Consider the following 21,416-nt stretch of genomic DNA (forward strand, 5'->3'; position numbering starts at 1 on the left):
ACGCCCTCCCTCCTCACCTCCGCCAAACTGATTCTCTTTCCCTCTTCAAAACCTTACTTAAAAATCACCTCCTCCAAGAGGCCTTCCCAGACTGAGCTCCTCTTCCCCCTCTACTCCCTCTGCCATCCCCCCTTTACCTCTCCGCAGCTAAAGCCTCATTTTCCCCTTTTCCCTCTGCTCCTCCACCTCTCCCTTCCCATCCCCACAGCACTGTACCCGTCCGCTCAACTGTATATATTTTCGTTACCCTATTTATTTTGTTAATGAATTGTACATCGCCTTGATTCTATTTAGTTGCCATTGTTTTTATGAGATGTTCTTCCCCTTGACGCTGTTTAGTGCCATTGTTCTTGTCTGTCCGTCTCCCCCGATTAGACTGTAAGCCCGTCAAACGGCAGGGACTGTCTCTATCTGTTGCCGACTTGTTCATCCCAAGCGCTTAGTACAGTGCTCTGCACATAGTAAGCGCTCAATAAATACTATTGAATGAATGAATGAATACAATGTAACAGAGTTGGTAGATACTTTCCCTGCCCACAACGAGCTCACAGTCTTGAGGAAGTACAGTGGTTTACACATAGTAAGCGCTTAATAAATACCAGTGATTGCCTAAGTAATTTGTAGACATGTTGTCACCCTATCCCATCCACCTGCTTGACCAGCATTAAGGAAGCTCTTAGCTTTCCCCACAGCATGGCCTAGATGATGAATGAGAGACCCCGCGTGAACAAGCTAAACTATTACCACTTCATCAGCCAACCTGGCTTGTTCAGATCCACCCAAAGGCCAAAAAGACAATGTTGATCTAGTTTTCCTGCCGAGTTCAAATTTGAAGGGTGTTCCCCCAGTCTTGCAACCAGAAAATTCAATTGCCTTAGGCTATTTTGCTGCTTTATCTTCTGGTTGCCTATGAGCCTGTTCAGTCAACTCTGATTTGTGGACGCTCTCAGCCTGGCGCGAGCGAAGCTGTTCTAGTGCAAGCATAGCGGGCTCTTCCTGCTGCCTTTCCTTCAGGATTCATTAGGACCCTGGGCACCGGATTGTTCAGAGAGACTTCCTAGGCTTTCCTGCAGCAAGGGAAGAGAAATAAGAACAAAAAGAAATCATTTTCTGCAGCCCCCAGATTTGTAAAGCCCTAGAGCCTTAAAGCCTTGACAGCATTTCCATCACCTCACTCCTATCAAATTCATATTTTATTAATAAAGACATTCTGAGGAATATTTATTGCTTTACTATCGGGTGGGTGAAATGAGAGATCAAAGGAAAAAAAATGGTCTTATTTTATCCTTATTCAGCTATCCTTTGCTGCTCCTTCTTTCAGGTACATGGCTGGAGGCCACAGAGTTTGAACTCAAAAGGATTTAAGGAAGAAATGAAACTCCAATCTTCTCTCTGGGACTAATTTGCTTTACCACAGGATGATTAGGTCTCTGCTAGAGGGGAAGCCTGAAGTGGCCTCTAGGACTAGCAGGACACTGGCTGATAGAGAAGCAGCATGGCTCAGTGGAAAGAGTTCGGGCTTGGGAGTCAGTTCATGAGTTCGAATCCCAGCTCTGCCACTTGTCAGCTGGGTGACTTTGGGCAAGTCACTTAACCTCTCTGTGCCTCAGTTACCTCATCTGTAAAATGGGGATGAAGACTGTGACCCCCACGTGGGACAACCTGATTCCCCTGTGTCTACCCCAGTGCTTAAAACAGTGTTCTGCACATAGTAAGCGCTTAACAAATGCCAACATTATCATTATTATTATGTCAGTCCGCCTGTCTTTTTGTTCCCTCTGCTTCCTGGGGTGGGAGAAGAGAAAGATGCACGATTTCAGTTCTGAGCCTAATGTTGCCACTAAATGGTCCTTGGACCCAGAACCTTCTCTTGTGACTGCCTCCATACAGGGTGTAATTTACACAGATTGAGACCAGAGTTGAGGTGGATGGGTTGTAAGTCATGGTGATGAGCCCGGATCACTGCTGGGCTTCTTCGTCTTCCCCAACTGGAAGACGTTAAGCAGTCTTCAGGGGCCACTCACTTGCCACACCCCTTAATGCCCCCCCTTCAAGGTCAAACCAATCCTTGGTCTAGCAGCAGCAAGAGCAGCAATAGTAACTCTGTTGATTGTAAAATAAATAAGTAAATTAATAAATTGTTGCATTTGTCAAGTGCTTACTCTGTGCTATACTATACTACACTATACTAAGGAATGGGTATATACAAGATATTCAGGTCCCATATGGGGTTCACAGTTTAAGTAGGAGGGAGCACAAGTATTGAATCCCCATTTTGCAGATGAGGAAACTGAGGCACAGAGAAATTAAGCGACTTGCCCGAGGTCACAAAGCAGGTACGTGGTGGAGCCGGAATTAGAACCCAGGTCCTCTGACTCCCAGGCCCATGATCTTTCACTAGGCCATCCTGCTTCTAAGGGCTTCTATTGTCCCAAGCACTTGTTATAGGGGGTGCTCAATAAATACCATAAATTGATTGATAGTAGTAGCGGTTAGCAGCAGCATTCATTCATTCATTCAATCATATTTATTGAGCACTTACTGGGTGCAGAACACTGTACTAAGCACATGGGAGAGTACAACAACAGACTCATTCCCTACCCACATTAAGCTTTTACAGTCTAGAGGGGGAAGACAGACATCTGTACAAATAAACAAATTACAGATGTGTACAAAAGTGCTGTGGGGCTGGGACAGGGGAAGAACAAAGAGAGCAAGTCAGGATGATATTTATTGAGCACCCACTTGGTGTGGTGCACTGAAATGGGCACCTGGGAAATATAGAGTAACAAAGGGACTCATTCATTCATATTTTTTGAGTGCTTACTGTGTGCAGAGCACTGTACTAAGCCACTTGAAAAAAGCAATTCGGCAAAAGAGAGACTCTCTACCCAACAACAGGCTCACAGACTAGAAGGGAATAATAATGATGGTATTTGTTAAGCACTTACTATGTACCAAGCAGCTGGGGTAGATTCAAGGCAATCAGGTTGTCCCACATGGGTCTCACGGTCTTAATCCTCATTTTACAGATGAGGGAACTGATGCACAGAGAAGTTAAGTGGCTTGCCCAAGGTCACACAGTAGACAAATGGCAGAGCTGGGATTAGAACCCACGTTCTCTGACTCCCAAGCTCATGCTTTTTCCACTAAACCATGCTGCTTCTCATTCCCTGCCCACGAGGAGCTTACATTCTAACCAGGCTGACAAACTGCAGTTTGCAGTGGGTTTCAGGAAATAAAGAGAACCTATCTCCTTCCAAGCCCAAGCTCTGTCAGAACTCTATTGATTATTCATCATTAGGGCCCGGGGACATTTATAGCAAATGTAATTGCAAATGCAGCGCACGGTTCTCCCCAGGAGGAAGGTTTAGGATTTGGAATTGAAGCCAGGCGTCTAGGATGGGGACGGGGCTTGAGGAATGCCCCATAACAGCAGAGAATAGATTGAATCTGTGTTTGTTGATCCTGCAAATGCGAGGGGCGGGGGCGGGCAGGGGCAGCAGGTGGCACAGAAAATGACTGGCTGAAATTCCTAAAAGTACGAGGTATGTTCAGGTAACAACAGAGCGAATACTTTCATCTTCATCTTCTGTGGCCAATGCAGTTGTTCCTGTTGCTGGCATTGTTAGTGACTGCCGTTTTCTGCATGTTCATCCCCTGAATTAATATTTCTCGGTCCAAGCTGACCTGCAGTAGTCCCTTAGCTGACGTACCAGAGGGGCCCTTTCTGAAAGGGGATGTTCTGAACTGACAGTAAAAATAGGAAACAAATAAGATTTCACCCAAGAAAATGACTCCCTCCTCTCTGTGGGCACTGGCGTGACACGATGAAAGATACAAGCGATGAGGTGCTAGTGCGGCATACAGATTTGTTGCTGAAAGAAGAGGAACCAAGTGGCTAATTTATCTATAGCTATCACTAGTGGAACTAGAAATTTGGAAGACAACCCCAAACTAAATGAATTTGCCCTTGTCTTTATTCAAAATTAGCATGGAAAGCAGCATAGACAGCCTAGTGGAAAAATCATGGGCCTGGGAGTCAGAGAACCTGGGGCCTAATTCCAGCTCTATCAATCACTTGCTGTGTGATCTTGGGGGTTGTTCAGCTGCACACAGTAAGATCTCAATAAATATGATTGATTGACTCTCAGTGCCTCAATTTTCCCACCTGTAAAATGGAGTTTAAATACCTGTTCTTCCTTTTACTTAGACTGGGAACTCCATGCAGGACAGGAACTGTGTCTGACCTAATTAAATTTACCTATCCCAGCACTTAGAAAAGTGTTAGACACATAGTAACCTCTTAAATGCCATAAAAAAATTAACACCATTTTTATTCTCTCTTTCTCAGGTCAAACATTTTAGAACATTACCCACTTGGCCCTGTGGACTTCTTTCTGAGATTTGTAAACCACTTTTGAGGGATCTTTTTGTATACAAATATGGCCTTCTGAAAACATCCTGGGGCAGTTTTTGGCAGGGAATGGCTCTCTCCCATCATCCTGAGTGGACCTGATTGAGAGTGAGAGTTTACTGAGAACTCCCATTGCAGCCAAGCTCTGCTCACTCTTGTTGTGGGCAGGGAATCTGTCCACCAATTCTCTTATATTGCACTCTCCCACACTCTTAGTAGAGTGTTCTGCACATAGTAAGCACTCAATAATTGAGCAGTGAGAACCTGCTGGAATCTCTGCCCCCAAATCCAACAGATTTCAAGTGTTTGCCCTGAAGAGTAGTAGGAGGAAGAAGATGGTATTAAGTGGTTACTCTGTGTCAAGCACTAGGTTAGAGACAAGATAATCAGATTGAATACACCCCCTGACCACCCGCAATCTAACAGCATCTGCAAACTGTAGATATTGCTGTCCTTTGGATTTGAAGAATACTTCACTGATGGTGAAATTGGCATGAGTGCAGGTTTCTTCAGATTATAGGTGCTTATTGGCACCTAAGCACTTAGGTACATATCTTCTACTCTATTGTTTCCTTTCCAGCCAGGATTAGAACCCATCCACCTTATGACTCCCAGGCCCAAGCTCTAGCCATTAGGTTTTGCTGCTTCTCTATCCTCTTTGTCCTGCTCTTGGGAGGCAGGGCTGGAGGGTGTGAGAGTGACACCCAAGAGGCTGGAGATGACTAATGAAGGGAACAGGCTTTTCACCTACCCTGTTGCATTTATAAAATAATCAGAAAATATAATTGGAAACCTGAGCTTGCAAGCACTTGAATAATGAGTGCAGCATCATCATTAATCTGGTCACAGAGAAGCTTAATGTCTATCTATTGGCAAAAATACAAACTGTGCATCCTATAACATTGTTAGTAATATCTGGATTCTGAGCTTAAGAGGAAAGGCAGATGCATGTTTGGTTTGGGATTGAATCTAGTAGAAATGTCACTCACTGGATTAAAGTGATGGTCTCCATCGTCTAAAACTGGTTGTTGTCAGAAAAGAAATTCTACTGTTGATAGTGATGGACACTGTCAACCATTTTCAGAGCCCCTCGGAGGATAGGGGCTCTGACAGGTCACTCTGCTGAACAGGAATGAGAAGCCCAAGATTCTGGTGCTTCCTCAATTGAGGCTTAGAAGATGGAGCAATTTACCATGTGCAGAGCACTCAATCAGCTCACCCCCTCAATCAATCAAACGTATTTATTAAAATGCTTACCAAGTAGAAAGCACTGTACTAAGCACTTGGGAAGAGTACAGTATAACAGAGTTGGTAGACACATTCCCTTTCCTCAGTGAGTTTACAGACTAGATACTGTAATTCAGCTGTGCAACCCTCTTGGCAGGGTCCACTGGGGAGATTCTGAAATAAGACCATCCCTTAGCACCCTGTGGAAAGGGCTTAATCTGCTATCGCAGCAGTTTAGTGTTTCCTGTGTAGATGTGAAAGCAAGACAGGGACCTGAGAGGAGAACCCCACCTCTTGATGGGTTGGGTTTTAGCTGAAGGATTCTCCTTGAGGTCCTTGAGGTTCTGAGCCATTGCCCGGACAATTCTCTGCCCTTCCTGAAGTGTTGCATCCCAGCTGGGAGAAAAAGAGAGATCCTCAGGATTCACTGAACCCCTACCTGGTGTCGAGCCCTGAACTAAGCCCTTGAGGAGCAAGATGGGGCATGAAAGGTGGAGGGGCAAGGGAGAGCTGGGGAGGAGACATGATGTTGATTTTCTGATTTCAAGGGTCAAAAGCCAATTTCACGCCTGCTGGTCCAATTTAAAGAGTGGAAAGAATAAATGCTGTCAGCTAATAATGGTGCTGTAACTCTTGGAGAAGTGCTATTTGCAGATTTGATTTATTTTATTTCAAGAAAGCAAGCCACTGAAATAACACCTAGAGGTCTCCTTCAAAGAGCAAAGAGTTCTTTCTCACAACAAACTCCAGGAGTCAACAGGGCCCACCTCTGAATACCTTTCAATGACCCAGACTACTATGGAGATTCTTGAACACTTATTGCGATCTGAAAAAGGAAGCATTTTGCCAGAGTTACTCTGACAACTTCACAACTCTCTGCTTTTTTTGGCCAGAGACTGGGCATTGGACAACAAATTAAACTGTACAACCACCTGGAAAACATGTTCTGTCTTTCAATAATTTTAAAGAAGATATTTCAAGAAGCTCTTCCCCTTTTTGGTGCCTGGGACCCCTTCCTTATCACCCCATCCTATAGTCTGTAAGATCCTTGTAAGCAGAGAGCATGTCTACCAATGCTACTGTATTATAGTCACCCAAGTGCTTAATACAGTGCTTTGACTAAGGATTTACTACTACTAATAATAATAATAATGGTATTTGTTAAGTGTTTACTCACTGCCAAGCACTGTTCTAAGCACTGGGGTAGATACAATGTAATCAGGTTGTCCCACATGGGACTCGCAGTCTTAATCCCCATTTTATAGATGAGGTAACTGAGGCTCAGTGAAGTTAAGTGACTTGCCCAAAGTCACACAGCTGAAAAGTGGCAGAGCTGGGATTAGAACACACAACCTCTGACTCCCAAATCTGTGCTCTTTCCACTAAGCCACGCTGCTTCTCTATAATAATAATGGTATTTATTAAGTGCTTATTATATGTCAGACACTGTACTAAGCTCTGGGATGGACCTATGTGGGGCTCACAGTCTCAATCCCCATTTTACAGATGAGGTAAATGAGGCCCAGAGAAGTGAACTGACTTGCCCAGGTCACCCAGCAGACAAGTAGCAGAGTCAGGATTAGAATCCATGACCTTCTGACTCCCAGGCCGGTGCTCTATCCACTGCACCATGTAGCTTCTCTATATCAATATCATTGATTGACTGATACTGTCCTGCTTACCTAACGGCTTTTGTACCTGCCTTTCAGACTCCCTGCAGAATGGTCGGTCCATCCAAACCAGCCAGAGAGACAAAGGAAGAACGAAGAGTTGACAGATGAGGAGAAGGAGATTATCAACAGAGTAATAGCTCGAGCAGAGAAAATGGAAGAAATGGAGCAGGAACGCATCGGGTAAGGAAATGACTCTTTTAATCAGTTTATTAACCCACGAGGTGTGAATAAAAGCCCTCATGTGGCTTTTAGCAGGCAGCTAGTGGGTAGGACAGAACAAAGACTGTTGGCGTTTTCTGCTTTTTATGACTTTCCTAAGAGGCAAACTGGGTCGAACGGGCATTTCAAGAAAGGGACCAAAAGGCTCCAGAAGGGAAAGTTTTACAACAAATAAGGGGTGTTGGCTTTGGAACTGGGGAATCTTTGCACAGTTGCCCAGAATTCTGAGCTCTTGTGCTCCTGTCCCAGAAATCCTAAACGGAGGGAATGGGATAACTCACTTCAATCTCCCCACAAGGGAGATGTGTGTATGTATTGTGTTTGGAGAGGTGCATGCCTAGGTCTCATGGGGTGTAGGGTTAAGTCTTGTGGGGTACAGTCCTAGTAGGTGTCATGGGGTAGAGAACTAAATCTCCTGGGGTGCAGGCCTAGGTCTGGTGGGGTGCCAGGCTAGGTCTCGGGGATTCAGAGCTAGGTCTCATGAGGTGCAGGTTTAGGTCACCGAGGGTGCAGGCCTGGGTCTTGGAGTATAGGGCCTAGTCTTATGGAGTGCGGGCCTAAAACTCAAAATGCAACCCGGGGATCCATTCACAAGGACTTGTCTCAGGCTGAGCAAGCTGAGAGAGAGCAAGAGAACAGGAGTCGTGTGGTTTTGCTTCACTAGTTTTCCAGCCAGCAGCTACTGCACTGCAGTGTTTCTGCCAGGACACAGGGAAATTAAATGAGCCTGAGGGAAATCTTATACTGGCTGTGGATGTTGGTGGGGAGAGAAGGAGATATCGGGGCAAAAAGGGTAGTGAATTGAGGGGTGGGGTGAGGATGTCTTTCACTTTATCAACTTGATTGTACGTCAGTTGCCCATCTCTCCCCTTCTGAAGCACCATGGACTAGTGGAAAGAGCATGGACCTGAGAGTCAGAGGACCTGGACTCTAATCTCAGCTCTGCCACTTGCCTGCTGTGTGACCTTGGGCAAGTCACTTAACTTCTCTGTCCCTCAGTTTCCTCATCAGTAAAATGGGGATTGAATCCTATTCCCTCTTACATAGATGGCAAGCCCCAGGTGAGACAGGAACTGTGTCCAACCTGATTATCTTCTATCTACCCTAGCACTTAGAATAGAGTTTGACACATAGTGCTTAGTAAATATTATTATTATTATTGTTGTTGTTGTTGTTCTGTGACTTCTTAAGATGTGTAGCTCCTGCTTCAGTCCCCAGGAGAATACAGATCAGTTCAAACCTGAGCCTTTCCCTCTGGATTGCTTGACCCATGCCTGGTTAACTCTGGTTGTTATTTGCTTATCATCCGCACACAAGCTCTTCATCCGAGCGCCCTGATCGCTCATTCATTGTGGCAGGAATACTGTGGCCGGTGACTAATGAGGCATTGAATAACGGAAAATAATGTTATTAATAAACAGGAAGGGGAAGTGTTTGATTTGTGTTCCTGTGGACAATTAGACACAGACCCCCTAGGTCTACAAAAACTGATAAATCTTAACCAGTTTGTGGCTGCTACAAATGTGTTTCTCCTTCACCAAATTCTCCAGGTGAAGAGGTTCTACCAGGGCAGGTAAGAAAGTGATTTGAAGCCCAAAGGCAGAAGGGAGAGGAACTATCTGTGTAAGTGTGTTGTGGGGGACGGAGTGTCCACTAGTCTGGAAGCTCCTGGTGGGCAGGGCTCATGTCTACTTTCTCTATTGTAATGCTTCCTAAGCATTTAGTGTGGTAACTTTGTGCACAGTAGAGCTGGAGAAGCAGGAGAAGAAGTGTGGCTTAGTGGAAAGAGCCCGGGCCAGGAAGACAGAGGACCTGGGTCCTAATTCTGCCTCTGCCGGTTGCTTGCTGTGTGATCTTGGTCAAATCACTTACCTTCTCTATGCCTCGGTTTCCTCTCCTGTAAAGTGGGGATTTTCTCCCTACTACTTAGTGAGCCCTATGTGGGAGAGAGACTGTGTCCAACTTGATTAACTTGTATCTACCCCAGCGCTTAGAACAGTACTTAGTAAGGGCTTAACACATATAATAATAACAAAACTAATAACAATAATGATAATAATAACAATTATGGTGTTTGTTAAGTGCTCACTATGTGCCAGACACTGTTCTAAGCACAGGGGTGGATACAAGCTAATCAGGTTGGACACAGTCCCTGTCCCACATGGGACTCACAGTCTCGATCCCCATTTTAAAGATGATTTAACTGAGGAACAGAGAAGTGAAATTACTTACCCAAGGTCAGAGAGCAGACAAGTGGTGGAACCGGGATTAGAACCGATGACCTTCTGACTCTCAGGCCCGTGCTCTATCCACCTCACCTTGTTGCTTCTGCAATGATAACAATATAATATATATTTTTAAAATGTAGTGTGTATTATATATGTAGCAATAATAATATGCTCAATAAATATTATTTATTGATGGCATGTGTTTGGGCATGGTATTAAACTTCACTGGAAATAAGGTGAATGCCTTTAGGCCCCCCAAAATGAGACCCTGGGGTGAGACCAGAAACCAAAAGTGAGTTGCAGTAGAGCTGTTACATTTGCAAGATCAGACATTAACTAGGAAAAAGTTGAAAGCCTCCAGGGGAGCAGACATTCAGTGCCCACCCAGGACCAGAACACCCCAGAGATTATTTCATTTCTGGTTCCCTGTGACCCAGAAGCTACTCACCCCTATATAATAATAATAATGTTGGTATTTGTTAAGTGCTTACTATGTGCAGAGCACTGTTCTAGGCGCTGGGGTAGACACAGGGGAATCAGGTTGTCCCACGTGGGGCTCACAGTCTTAATCCCCATTTTACAGATGAGGGAACTGAGACACAGAGAAGTTAAGTGACTTGCCCACAGTCACACAGCTGACAAGTGGCAGAGCTGGGATTCGAAGTCATGAATGCTTATGCTCCTGCCACATTTGTCAACAGCCAGTATTCACCGAAACGGACAGTCAGTACTGGGAGGAATACTTTTGTTCTCCCTCAGGAACCTGAGGTGCTGAGGAGAACAAAGAAATCAGTGCAAGGGCTGGGAAACTGGATTTAGGGGGAAAGTGAAAGGGAGTGAAATTATTGAGCCTGGACTGAAAGAGAAGTCTGAGGAAGATTTAGAAGTTCCCTTCAGGAATACTGTATAGAGAGTTTGAAGATGATGGGATGCTAAGAACTGAACAAGAGAGAATGGTCTCAAAAATGGAAAAGCTTTAACACTGGAAGGGATTTATAAGAAAGGGTGTGGAGCACTCTGCCTAGAGGACCTTTATGAATGGTGTAGGCTCTCAGTGGTCTGGCTTGGTTAATGGGGGTCCTCTCTGGAGGTAAGAAGATAGTCATTTCCATACACATTTTTGTAATGTTCTTTGTTAAGTGCTCACTATGGGCCAGGCACTATACTAAGCACTGGGGTAGCTACAAGCTAATCAGGTTAGACACAGTCCATGTCTCACATGGTGCTCACAGTCTTAATCCCAATTTTACAGATGTGGTAACTGAGGCACAGAGAAGTTAAGTAACTTACCCAAGGTCACACAGCAGATAAGTGACGGAGGCGGGATTAGAACACAGATCTTGTGACTCCCAGGCTTGTGTCTTAGACCAACTAGACCACCCTGCTTCTCCATGGAATTCTAAATATGACCAAAGGGGTCTCCTACTTGGGTCAGACACTAGAGCTTTGAAGACTGTACAGTTTGTTCCCTCATGGGACAGGAGAGGGTCACCGTGAGAAGCAGCATGGAGCTGTGGATAGAGCATGGACCTGGGAGTCAGAGGTTCATGGGTTCTATTCCTGGCTCTGCCACTTGTCTGCTGTGTGACCTTGGGCAAGTCACTTAACTTCTCCGTGCCTCAGTTACCTCATATGTAAAATGGGGATTGAGAAGATGAGCCCCATGTGGGACTGGGACTGTGTTCAACACGATTAACTTGTTTGTCCACCCCAGCGCTAAGTACAGTGCCTGGCAGGAGAGTGCTCCTTCCTACCTTATTACCATTATTATTATTATCATTAGTATTATAGGCTGATTGTGTCATGTGACTGAATCCCCTTCTGGCAGAGTCCTGTTCATTCATTCATTCATTCATTCATTCATTTATTCATTTGTATTTACTGAGCACTTACTGTGTGCAGAGCACTGTTCTAAACACTGGGAGAGTACAATACAACAATTAACAGACACGCATATTGGACAGTAGCACAGGCTGCCGAGGGCTTAGTGTCAATATGAATTGGGGAAGCTGAGGATGGTATCTCCCCAAGCATCTCATTAAACAGAGATGCACTCCTTCCCACCTCCACCTGCTACTCTCCATCCTCCTCCTGAATAACTGACCTGGGGAGAAGAAGGAGGCTTGGCATCTGGTCAGAGATGTGACACTGATGGTGTCCTGGAAGAAAAGATTCTGTTTTGGAAAGGCCCTGGATTTTAGTTCATCTCAAAGAGATAGTTTTTATCTCTGGCCCAAAAACCTTTCAGGACAGGGGATGGCCAGAAAAAGGAGATGAGGAAAGAATTTCAGCTGAAGTTTCTACTGAATCATATCAATTCATCATATTTATTGAGTGCTTACTGCGTGCAGAGCACTGTGCTATTCCTATGGAGTGGGGCGTAAACTCCAATTGCAGATTTTCCAGTAAGCACAGTGTGGGTTTGGTTTTCCTGCTTCTCATATGCTGAGCAACCTGACTGTCCCTCTGATCCTTAATGATATGCCCATTGATTTTCCTGTCAGATCCTACACAGAAAAGAAGAGACACAGAGAACAAGTGGTTTCCTTGAGTATGTTAGAGCCTAGAAAAAAACAGAACTTTAATAGATTTCCAACACAAATGCCTTAAATGGATTCAGTCACCAATAGACAGGATTAGGTGGAGCAAATTGAATGCTTCAAACCAAGATTCAGGAAATGTTCTGTGGAGAGAGGCTCCCGCAGCCCCCAGAGAGGGGGCAGAGGGAGAGCAATCTGCGTATTCCTTAACCTTCTTTCCTTCCTTTATTCTTTTTTTCTTTCATTCCTTTTTTCCTTCCTTTATTTCCTAATTTTTTTCTTTCCTTTCTTCCCTTCTTTTTTCTTCTTTCATCCCTTCCTTCTTTCCTATCTTTCCTTCTTTTTTTCTTCTCACCTTCTTCCTCTAGAGTGTAAGCTTGTTATGGGCAGGGAATGTGTCTGATAATTAAGTTGTATTGTACTCTCCTAAGTGCTTAGTACAGTGCTCTGCACATACTAAGCACTCGATAAATATAATTGATTGATTGATTAGGAGCTGACCCAGACTCCCTCAGCTGGCTGGGTTAAATGGCAATTTCTCCAGGCTTCCTCACATCACCGGCAGACCGAAGAGTCCCAATGATTTGATTCAGTGCTCTCCTCTCCAGTCATGATCCACATAAGTAGCAGCAGTCCACGAGGGTTCCTACTGACAAGAAGTTACCCTGGGTAAGGAGCTGCCTGGGTCACAGTCTAAATAAGAGGGGAATCAGGTATTGAATCCCCATTTTACAGATGAGGTAACTGAAGCACAAAGAAATGAAGCGCCTTGCCTAACGCTGCACAGCAGGCAAGTAACAGAGCCAAGATTAGAACCCCAGGGCTATGTCACCCAAGCCTGTGCTCTTTCCAGTAGAACATGCTGCTTTCCAAGCTATGTGGGGGACATGGAAGTGCTGAAGGACGTAGGACAGAGAGATTAATCAGGGAATACCTTCTGGAGGAAATGTGATTTCAGAAGGGATTTGAAGATGGCAAGATCAGTGGTCTCTCAAATGGGAAGGGGAAGGAAGTTCCAGGCAGAAAGGAGGGTGTGAACAAGAGGTAAGAGAGATGAAACCAACAGTAGAGGGACAAAATATGCCTAAACTGCCCATAGCATGCTCCAGGAGGGAAGAACAAGTATCTCCTTTCAATCTCCGCCTCACTCTGGCTTCCCAGCTTGTTACAATTAATAATGATGGTGTTTGTTAAGCACTTACTATGTGCCAAGCACTGTTTTAAGCACTGGGGTAGATACAAGGCAATCAGATTGTCCCATGTGAGGCTCGCAATCTTAATCCCCATTTTACAGATGAATTAACTTGGGCACAGGGAAGTTAAGTGACTTGCCCAAATTCACTCAGCAGATAAGTGGCAGAGCCAGGATTAGAACCCACGAACCCTGACTCCCAAGCCCATGATCTTGCCACTAAGCCACGCTGCTTCTCTCCACCCATCCCACCTACAGGAGTGTCTTCTGATACTAGAAAAGCTTCCAGTGGTCCAGGCTACCAGGTGCTCAGTCCCCGTCCCAACTTAGTTTTCTTTAATAATTGACTCTTCCAGCCAGAAGAGAAGTGTAATTGCCTGGATGCAGACTTTTCAAGTGCGCTTGTGACCAAAATTTCATCAATAAATGATACTTATTGAGCACTTGCTGTGTGCAGAGCACTCTACTAAGCACTTGAGAGAGTTGTTCAACACATTCCCTGGCCACAAGCTTATAGTCCAGAAAGGGAGAAGATCACTAAAATGAGCTAACTGTTAAGTTCCACCATCTTCCCAAGTGCTCTATTAGGCCTTGCAAGGTACCAGCTTCCTTTTTCAGACTTGTTCACAATAATACCCTAAATTACAACTCTGAACTCTGACTTAGAAAGATTTGCGTGTTTTTCTCTCCTTATGGGATAAGCTCATTAATAAAATCTTTCCTACTTCTAAGGATCCCTTCCTTCCGGTAGCCAGCTCTATTACCGGGGCCTCGCAGAGGAAATTGTTACACAAATTCTTCCCCCAAAACACAGACAACCTTGGCGGATCACGTTTGGGTTCAGTGACCCAATTGCACGCAGTCATACGCAAATAGTACCATGGCAGATGGCGGAAAATCAATGGAAATTAAGTCATTAACCTTGTTGACCAGGCTTGGTGACAGGACCGAGAGAGGGAGAAAGATTTCTTGTTGATTAAAATCTGCCTGATTTTTTTTCTTCCATCAGTTTTGATGAAGGATGAAAGAGAGCAGGATGGGGGAGGAGGTGGAAGAATGTCATTCTACCACCCCTCTACAGTAGGGTAAATGAACCTGACTTCCTGCAATCTGCTCCTTGGGTCCAGGGCCGTCTTCCAATAGATGTTAGTATGGTGGCTGATGTGACTTGGAAGCAGGTCGTCTCTGAGTTCCCCACAAGTGTCCAGGACCAGACTGACTGACCGGAAGCAGCCCCATTTCCAGACACAACCTGATCCCGGAGACTGGAGTCATGTAATCAATCATATTTATTGAGCGCTAACTGTGTGCAGGGCACTCTACTAAGCACTTGGGAGAGTACAATATAACAATATAGTAGACACATTCCCTGTCCATGACTAGAAGCTCTCCACTTTGCCCTCTGACCCCAATGATCCTTCCTTTAACTCTGCCTAACCTTAACCCTAACCCTAGCTCGCTCACTTCCTTCTAATAGTGGTATTTGTTAGTGCTGACTATATGCCAAGCACTGTACTAAGCCTTGGGGTAGATACAAAATAGTCAGGTTGGACAGAGTCCCTGCCCCATAGGAGGTTCACAGTCTAAGTAGGAGAGAGAACAATTATTTAGTCCCTATTTTACAGATGAGGAAAATGAAGTACAGGTAAGTTATGTGGCTTGCCCAAGGTCACACAGCAGGCAAGTGACAGATCCAAGAATAGAATCCAAAACCTCTGACCTCCCCATCTTATGTTCTTTCCTCTAGGCCACACTGCTTCCACCCTTCCAATCTAACAGATCCTTGTGGCTCAGTGGAAAGAGCACGGACTTTGGAGTCAGGGCTCATGAGTTCGAATCCCAGCTCTGCCACTTGTCGGCTGTGTGACTGTGGGCAAGTCACTTAACTTCTCTGTGCCTCAGTTCCCTCATCTGTAAAATGGGGATTAAGACTGTGAGCCCCACGTGGGACAACCTGATTCCCCTATGTCTACCCCAGCGCTTAGAACAGTGCTCGGCACATAGTAAGCGCTTAACAAATACCAACATTGTTATTATTATTATTATCTTTAAGACTCTTCAAGACCCTTCCCCCTTTAGACTGTAAGCTCACTGAGGCAGGAAATGTGTCTGTTTATTGTTATATTGATCTCTCCCAAGCCCTTAGTGCAGAGCTCTGCACATAGTAAGTGCTCAATAAATTCGACTGAATGAACGGATGAATGTAAATCACAACTCCTCAAGGAGGGCTTCCCTGATTAACTTCTCAGCTCCCCAGTCTATTTCATTCATTCAATCATATTTATTGAGCACTTACTATGTGCAAAGCTCTGTATTCTCCCCTAACTGCCACTTTAGCACTTCTACATCACCTAAGTATTGCATTTGTGTGCACATCTTTATACTCTATCATTTCCTCCTGCCTGGAATTTATTTTAGTCTCTGACTCCCCAGGTAGAGTGTAAAGTCCTTGAGGCCAGGAATTATGTCTACTAACTCTACCATACTGTCCCTTGTACATAGTACAGTGCTCTCTCTGCATGGAATGAGCACTCAATAAATATCATCGATTGCCCTTTTTATGAATTTACATAATCAGTACTCAACCCCTTTTCCTGAAGTCTCCACCACAGCATCATAATTCACCTTTCGAGGAAAGATGTAACATCTCAGCCATTGTTCCTGTTCATTCATGAGGTTGGGCACAAAACCATTATCCTTTGCAATTCCATTTTTTTTTTACTTCAATTTATGCTGCATGCTGCATTAAACCTCCTTCTCATTGCTGCTTTTCCACCCATTAGGCTTGTCTTCGTAATTCATTTACGTATAGCTGCAATAAATATTTAAACACTCACAAACATTTGCAGGAATATTTTGATGCCAACTCTAGTCAGCACTTAATAGGGGACTGGATCTTCCTCTTGGTGCTGACAGCCTTTTCTGGACAAAACGGTAATACTTGGCAAAGGAGGTTGCTTGGGTGTGCTCTTATGCACCTGGACTTGCTGTTACCTGCTACAAAACACACAGAGGGCAGAGGGAGAGGGATCAGCAGGCAAAGTACATGATAGGCAAAATGCCTAGTACTTTTGGTCTAGAGAGAAGTTGAGAGATCATTTTTTAATTATTTTTTTAATGGTATTTAAGTGCTTACAATATGCCAGGCACTGTTCTAAATGCTGAGGTAGATACAAGCTAATCAGGTTAGACAGAGTCCAGTCCGTGTCCCATATGGGGCTCACAGTCTAAATCCCCATTTTCCAAATGAGGTAACTGAGGCACAGAAAAGTGTAGTAACTTATCCAAGTTCACATATTCTTCACAAGAAATGAATCCTGAAATTGGTCAACTGTTTTGCTAGATCCATCTGGGTGTTGATGGAGGAAGGTGGATGATCAACATTCCTCTCCTTACCCTCTGTCTGGTTTCTGAGCTGCCTTTCCACCAGAACTGTAGCAACAAAGGCCTCCATCTTGAACTACCCCTCCCCCTGGTGAAGGACTCTTTCCTGTTCCCTGGTCCCGCCAGTCAGAGCAGACAAAGGGATGGGCTCCGCTTGTCAACAGGAACATCTTAAAACCACAAATGCAAGTCTTCCAGGAACACTGGAGTAGGCCAGTGAGGACATCCAAAGCTGGATGCTAGGTAGATGTTCAGAACCAAACTCTCAGATTAATGACTATCCATTCAGGGTCAGATGGGAAGGGAGGATGAGAAAGACTTAGTCCAAAGAGCCTGTGAGGATTATGTGATAGAAACAGGAATGACAACTCTCATGGTGTAACCAGAAAATCATTCCTCTGGGGTTAAATGCTTTTCCCCACACTGTTCTCACATCCTCCCCACTCCCGATTCAAGTTCCATCACTGACAAAGGGAGGCCTGAGAAGCAGTGTGGCAGCGTGGAAAGAGCCCGGGTCTGGGAGTCAAAGGACCTGGGTTCTAAGCCCTGGTCTACCACTTAAGTGCTGTGTGTCTTTGGGCAAATCACTTAACTTCTCTGTGCCTCAGTTCCCTCATCTGCAAAATGGAGATTCAACACCCATTCTCCTTTCTACTTAGGCTGTGAACCCCAAGTAGGACCTGACCATCTCACATCTACCTCAGCGCTCATTACAGTTGCTTGGCACATAGTAAATGCTTAACAAATACCACAGTTATTATTACTAGTTACAACCCTCCCACATGCCATCTCCAGTTAGGAAGAGACCTTCCCTAATGCCAACGGCATCAGGAGAAGGGAGGGACGGATGAGTGGAAAATACCATCTTTACCCATGAGCCAATTAGCAGATTCCCCAGAGCCCAAGACGTAACGAGCTTACGTGATCCTACAGGGATAAATGGGATTGCTAATCATAAAATTAACCAGGCATTTAAATGCACAGATCAGTGGCTACGCGAGAAACATTTAATACCAGTTGATTCACTGGGTGATTAATTTATGTGGGCTGGAGAAATTGGAGAGACAAGCCATGCATGTCTGCCACACCGAGAAGACCTTAACTCCACTATTCCGTTCCCCTTCAGGTCTGAGCAAGAGGTGGGTCGTTCAACTCCGGAGTTGACTCATTACAGCACCAGGAGAAGATGCAGACTTTTCCTCTGGGCTCTTGTTTGTTGATCTCGGTTCTGGCAGAGTGCCCAATTGCTTTAGCTAGCGGGTGTTGTTGTTTTGTTTTTTATAATAAGAAAAATCCACTCTAACAATCTGATTGTACTTTCAGAGTACTAAGAACACATGACTAATAAAGTCTCATTAATCCTCCTAGTAGCCTCCTAAGAGAAGGAAAGTACGAGAGTAATAAGAAGAAGAAAGATACTTATTATTTGTCTTGTTTTAAGTCGTCGAGTTGTCTTTGACCCATAGCGACACCATGGACACATCTCTCCCAGAACTCTCCACCTCCATCTGCTATCATTCTGGTAGTGTTCTAAACACTGGGGTACATACAAATTAATCAGATTTGACACAGTCCCTGTCCCATATGGAGCTCACAGTTTAAGTAGGAGGGAGAACAAGCCTCGAATCCCCCTTTTACAGATGGTGAAACTGAGGCACAAAGGAGTCAAGTGACTAGCCCAGGTCACACAGCAGGCAACTGGCAGAGCTGGGATTAGAACCCAGGTCCTCTGATTCCCAGGGTTGTTCCTCATATGAATCAGGGAAGGCTTCCTGGAAGAGATGTACGTAGCTGATTAAATGCCGACTTATTAGTTACCTATTCATTACACAGCCCTCTACTAAGTCCTGGGGAGAAAGATACACAGACAAAAATTAGACACATCTGCTGACCCTCCAGGGGCTCACAGTCTAAGAATAAGGTAGGAAAGTGTTTGGTGACATAAAGATGAAATAATATGAATACAAAATCCACATAAAAAACAAAGATCAGAGTCTATCAGGATGGGCAGGGTGGCCTTGCTCTCCAGCTCTGCTGTCTGGCCACGCCCTCCTGTCTTAATGTTGGTATTTGTTAAGTGCTTACTATGTGTAGAGCACTGTTCTAAGCGCTGGGTAGATACAGGGTAATCAGGTTGTCCCATGTGGGGCTCACAGTCTTCATCCCCATTTTACAGATGAGGTAACTGAGGCCCAGAGAAGTTAAGTGACTTGCCCATAGTCACACAGCTGACAAGTGGTAGAGCCGGGATTCGAACTCATGACCTCTGACTCCCAAGGCCGGGCTCTTTCCACTGAGCCACGTCTTGCCCTCTGGTGGTCATTTTTCTAGCAATCTTCTGTCCCCAGCTGGCCTTCCTTGCCTTGTTCTTTCTCAGCTGGGATGGGTGCTCCTCCGGGAATGCCCTCCCTCTTCATATCCATCAGACAATTCCTCTCTCCACCTTTAAAGTCTTTTTGAAGGCACAGCTCCTCCAAGAGGCCTTCCCTGACTAAGCCCTCCTTTCCTTTTCTCCCATTCCTTTCTGTTTAGCCTTGACTTGCTCCCTTTATTCAGCCCCACAGCCCTTACTTACATATCTGAAATATATTTATATTAATGTCAGTCTCCCCGTGAGCTCAATGTGGGCAGGGGCTGTGTCTGTAGTATTGTTATATTTTACACTCCCAAGTGCTTAATACAGTGATCTGCACACAGTAAGCGCTCAATAAATATGATTGACTGACTGGTGGTAAAAGGGGCCAACAGGGAGGGGCTTCAGGGTGCTACCACTCAATGGTCTGGAGGCCAGTCAAAATCACAGTGTTTGCCGATGCTCTGAAATTTATAGAGGATGTTAAAGTTTAAATCCTTTGTGATCCTGTTGGCCCAGGGCATGTCAGAAACTGAGGTTTAGTGTGAGAAGAAAGTGAATAAATAGGAGGGAGAGAACTTTTGGTGAAAGAGGAAGAGAACCTCTGCTTAATGTATAGAGGAATTGGCAGCCGTTTGAGGATTTTGCTATTTGGACAATGGTGTTCAGAAAATGCCCCAGGCAGCAGTCAATTGATCAGTGGTATTTTTGAGCACTTAGTAAGCAGAGTGAAGCAAGGACTGGAGAGACAGTCACAGAGGTAAGCAAGGTGGTGATACAGTAATCAAGGCAGGCTACAAGCCCCGAATTCAGTGTGGTGGCCGTTTGGATGGAGCGAAAGAGGAGGATTCTGGGAATGTTGGGGAGGTACTAAAGTCACTCTCTCACTGCCACCTGTTATCAAAGACTACCTGGGAACTTTGTCCTTCTTCAGCAAGAAAGCCTCCTGAACTGGGGCAGGGGACCGCCTATATTCACCTTCAATCCTGGACGAAAGAAATCTTCCCCCATGTCAGTCCATATCTTGATCAGCCCGAGAGGAGACATAGAGAGTTCCACAGTTAAGACATCTGAATAATTACCTTTTGCTCAAGTTTAAATTCCATTTGCTTCCAATCCAGGAAATTAATGAGCTAGTCTTGGAATAGTATATTTGTTAAAGTGAGTGCCCTGCCTAGATTTAGAAGCTGCCCCAGCACATGGTGGCTATGGGGTGAATTTGTAGGAGAATTGCCGCTAGTCCCTCTGGTTTGTGAAGGAGGAGGGCCCATTATGACGGCAGAGAAAAGAACTTCACTTACCAAACGAATTAGCCCCCTCGTTGCAGAACAGTCATCCCTATGCCCATTGCTTGGTGTATAGTAGGCTGGGAGGCAGGGGACCCAATAGGAAATTCAGTAGTTTGAAGTTAAAAATGAATCCCAGGCCTGGATCCAGCCCTGATTCACTAGGTGATTGTTTCTCCAACATCAACCTACTCACTGGACCTCCATCTCGTCCACCTCGCTGCCTATCCCTTGCCCAAATCTCCCTCTGGCCTGAAACTCCCTTCCCATTTGTATCCAACAGACCACCACTCTCCCTACCTTCAAAAGCCATCCTAAAATCACAACTCCTCCAGGAGGCCTTTCCTGATTAAGCCCTCATTTCCCCTACTCCCTCTACCTTTGCATCACCTATGCACTTGGATCTATACCCTTTAAGCACTTGATATTCACCTCACCCTCAGCCCCACAGCACAAAACTACATATCCTTATACCCAGCCATTTCCCCTACCTGAAATTTATTGTATTGCCCATCTCCCCAACTACACTGTAAGCTCTTTGTGGGCAGGCATCTTGTCTGCCACCTCTACTGTGTTGTATTCTCTCCAGCACTTAGTACAGTGTTCTTCATACAGTAAGCCCTCAATTAATACCATTAATTGATTGATTGATTAATCTGGAGCAAGTCCTCAACTTCTTGGGACTTTGGTTTCACTATTATTCCTCTTTCCACCTTTCTTCACTGGGTTGGGGGAGATGATGGAGAAGGACATGAAGCTCCTTGGAAGAAAGCAAAATATCAATCCAATATGTTGGAATTATTGCCATTTTACAGATGGGAAAACAAGACTTAAATTGCCTTGACTCAGGGCATTTATGTGCCTCTTTCTTTAGTCACACACTGGTGAAGTTAGAGT

At 44.9% G+C, this 21,416-nt stretch overlaps 1 protein-coding gene across 6 annotated transcripts in view; it reads left to right on the forward strand.

Moving 5' to 3' along the window:
* RPH3A (rabphilin 3A) overlaps positions 1 to 21,416 on the forward strand; it is a 159,581-nt gene that overhangs the window by 74,772 nt on the left and 63,393 nt on the right. For 5 of the 6 annotated variants that reach the window (XM_029057760.2, XM_029057759.2, XM_029057757.2 and 2 more), the window contains one exon: positions 7,354 to 7,497. In XM_029057760.2, coding sequence (XP_028913593.1) covers positions 7,354 to 7,497 — 144 coding nt within the window. Of the gene's footprint in view, positions 1 to 1,327; positions 1,427 to 7,353; positions 7,498 to 21,416 lie in introns of those variants that run through there. The other variant, XM_029057763.1, reaches the window with a different exon arrangement.

The sequence above is a fragment of the Ornithorhynchus anatinus genome, chromosome 2 (genome assembly GCF_004115215.2).
Source record: "Ornithorhynchus anatinus isolate Pmale09 chromosome 2, mOrnAna1.pri.v4, whole genome shotgun sequence".
Taxonomy (NCBI): domain Eukaryota; kingdom Metazoa; phylum Chordata; class Mammalia; order Monotremata; family Ornithorhynchidae; genus Ornithorhynchus; species Ornithorhynchus anatinus.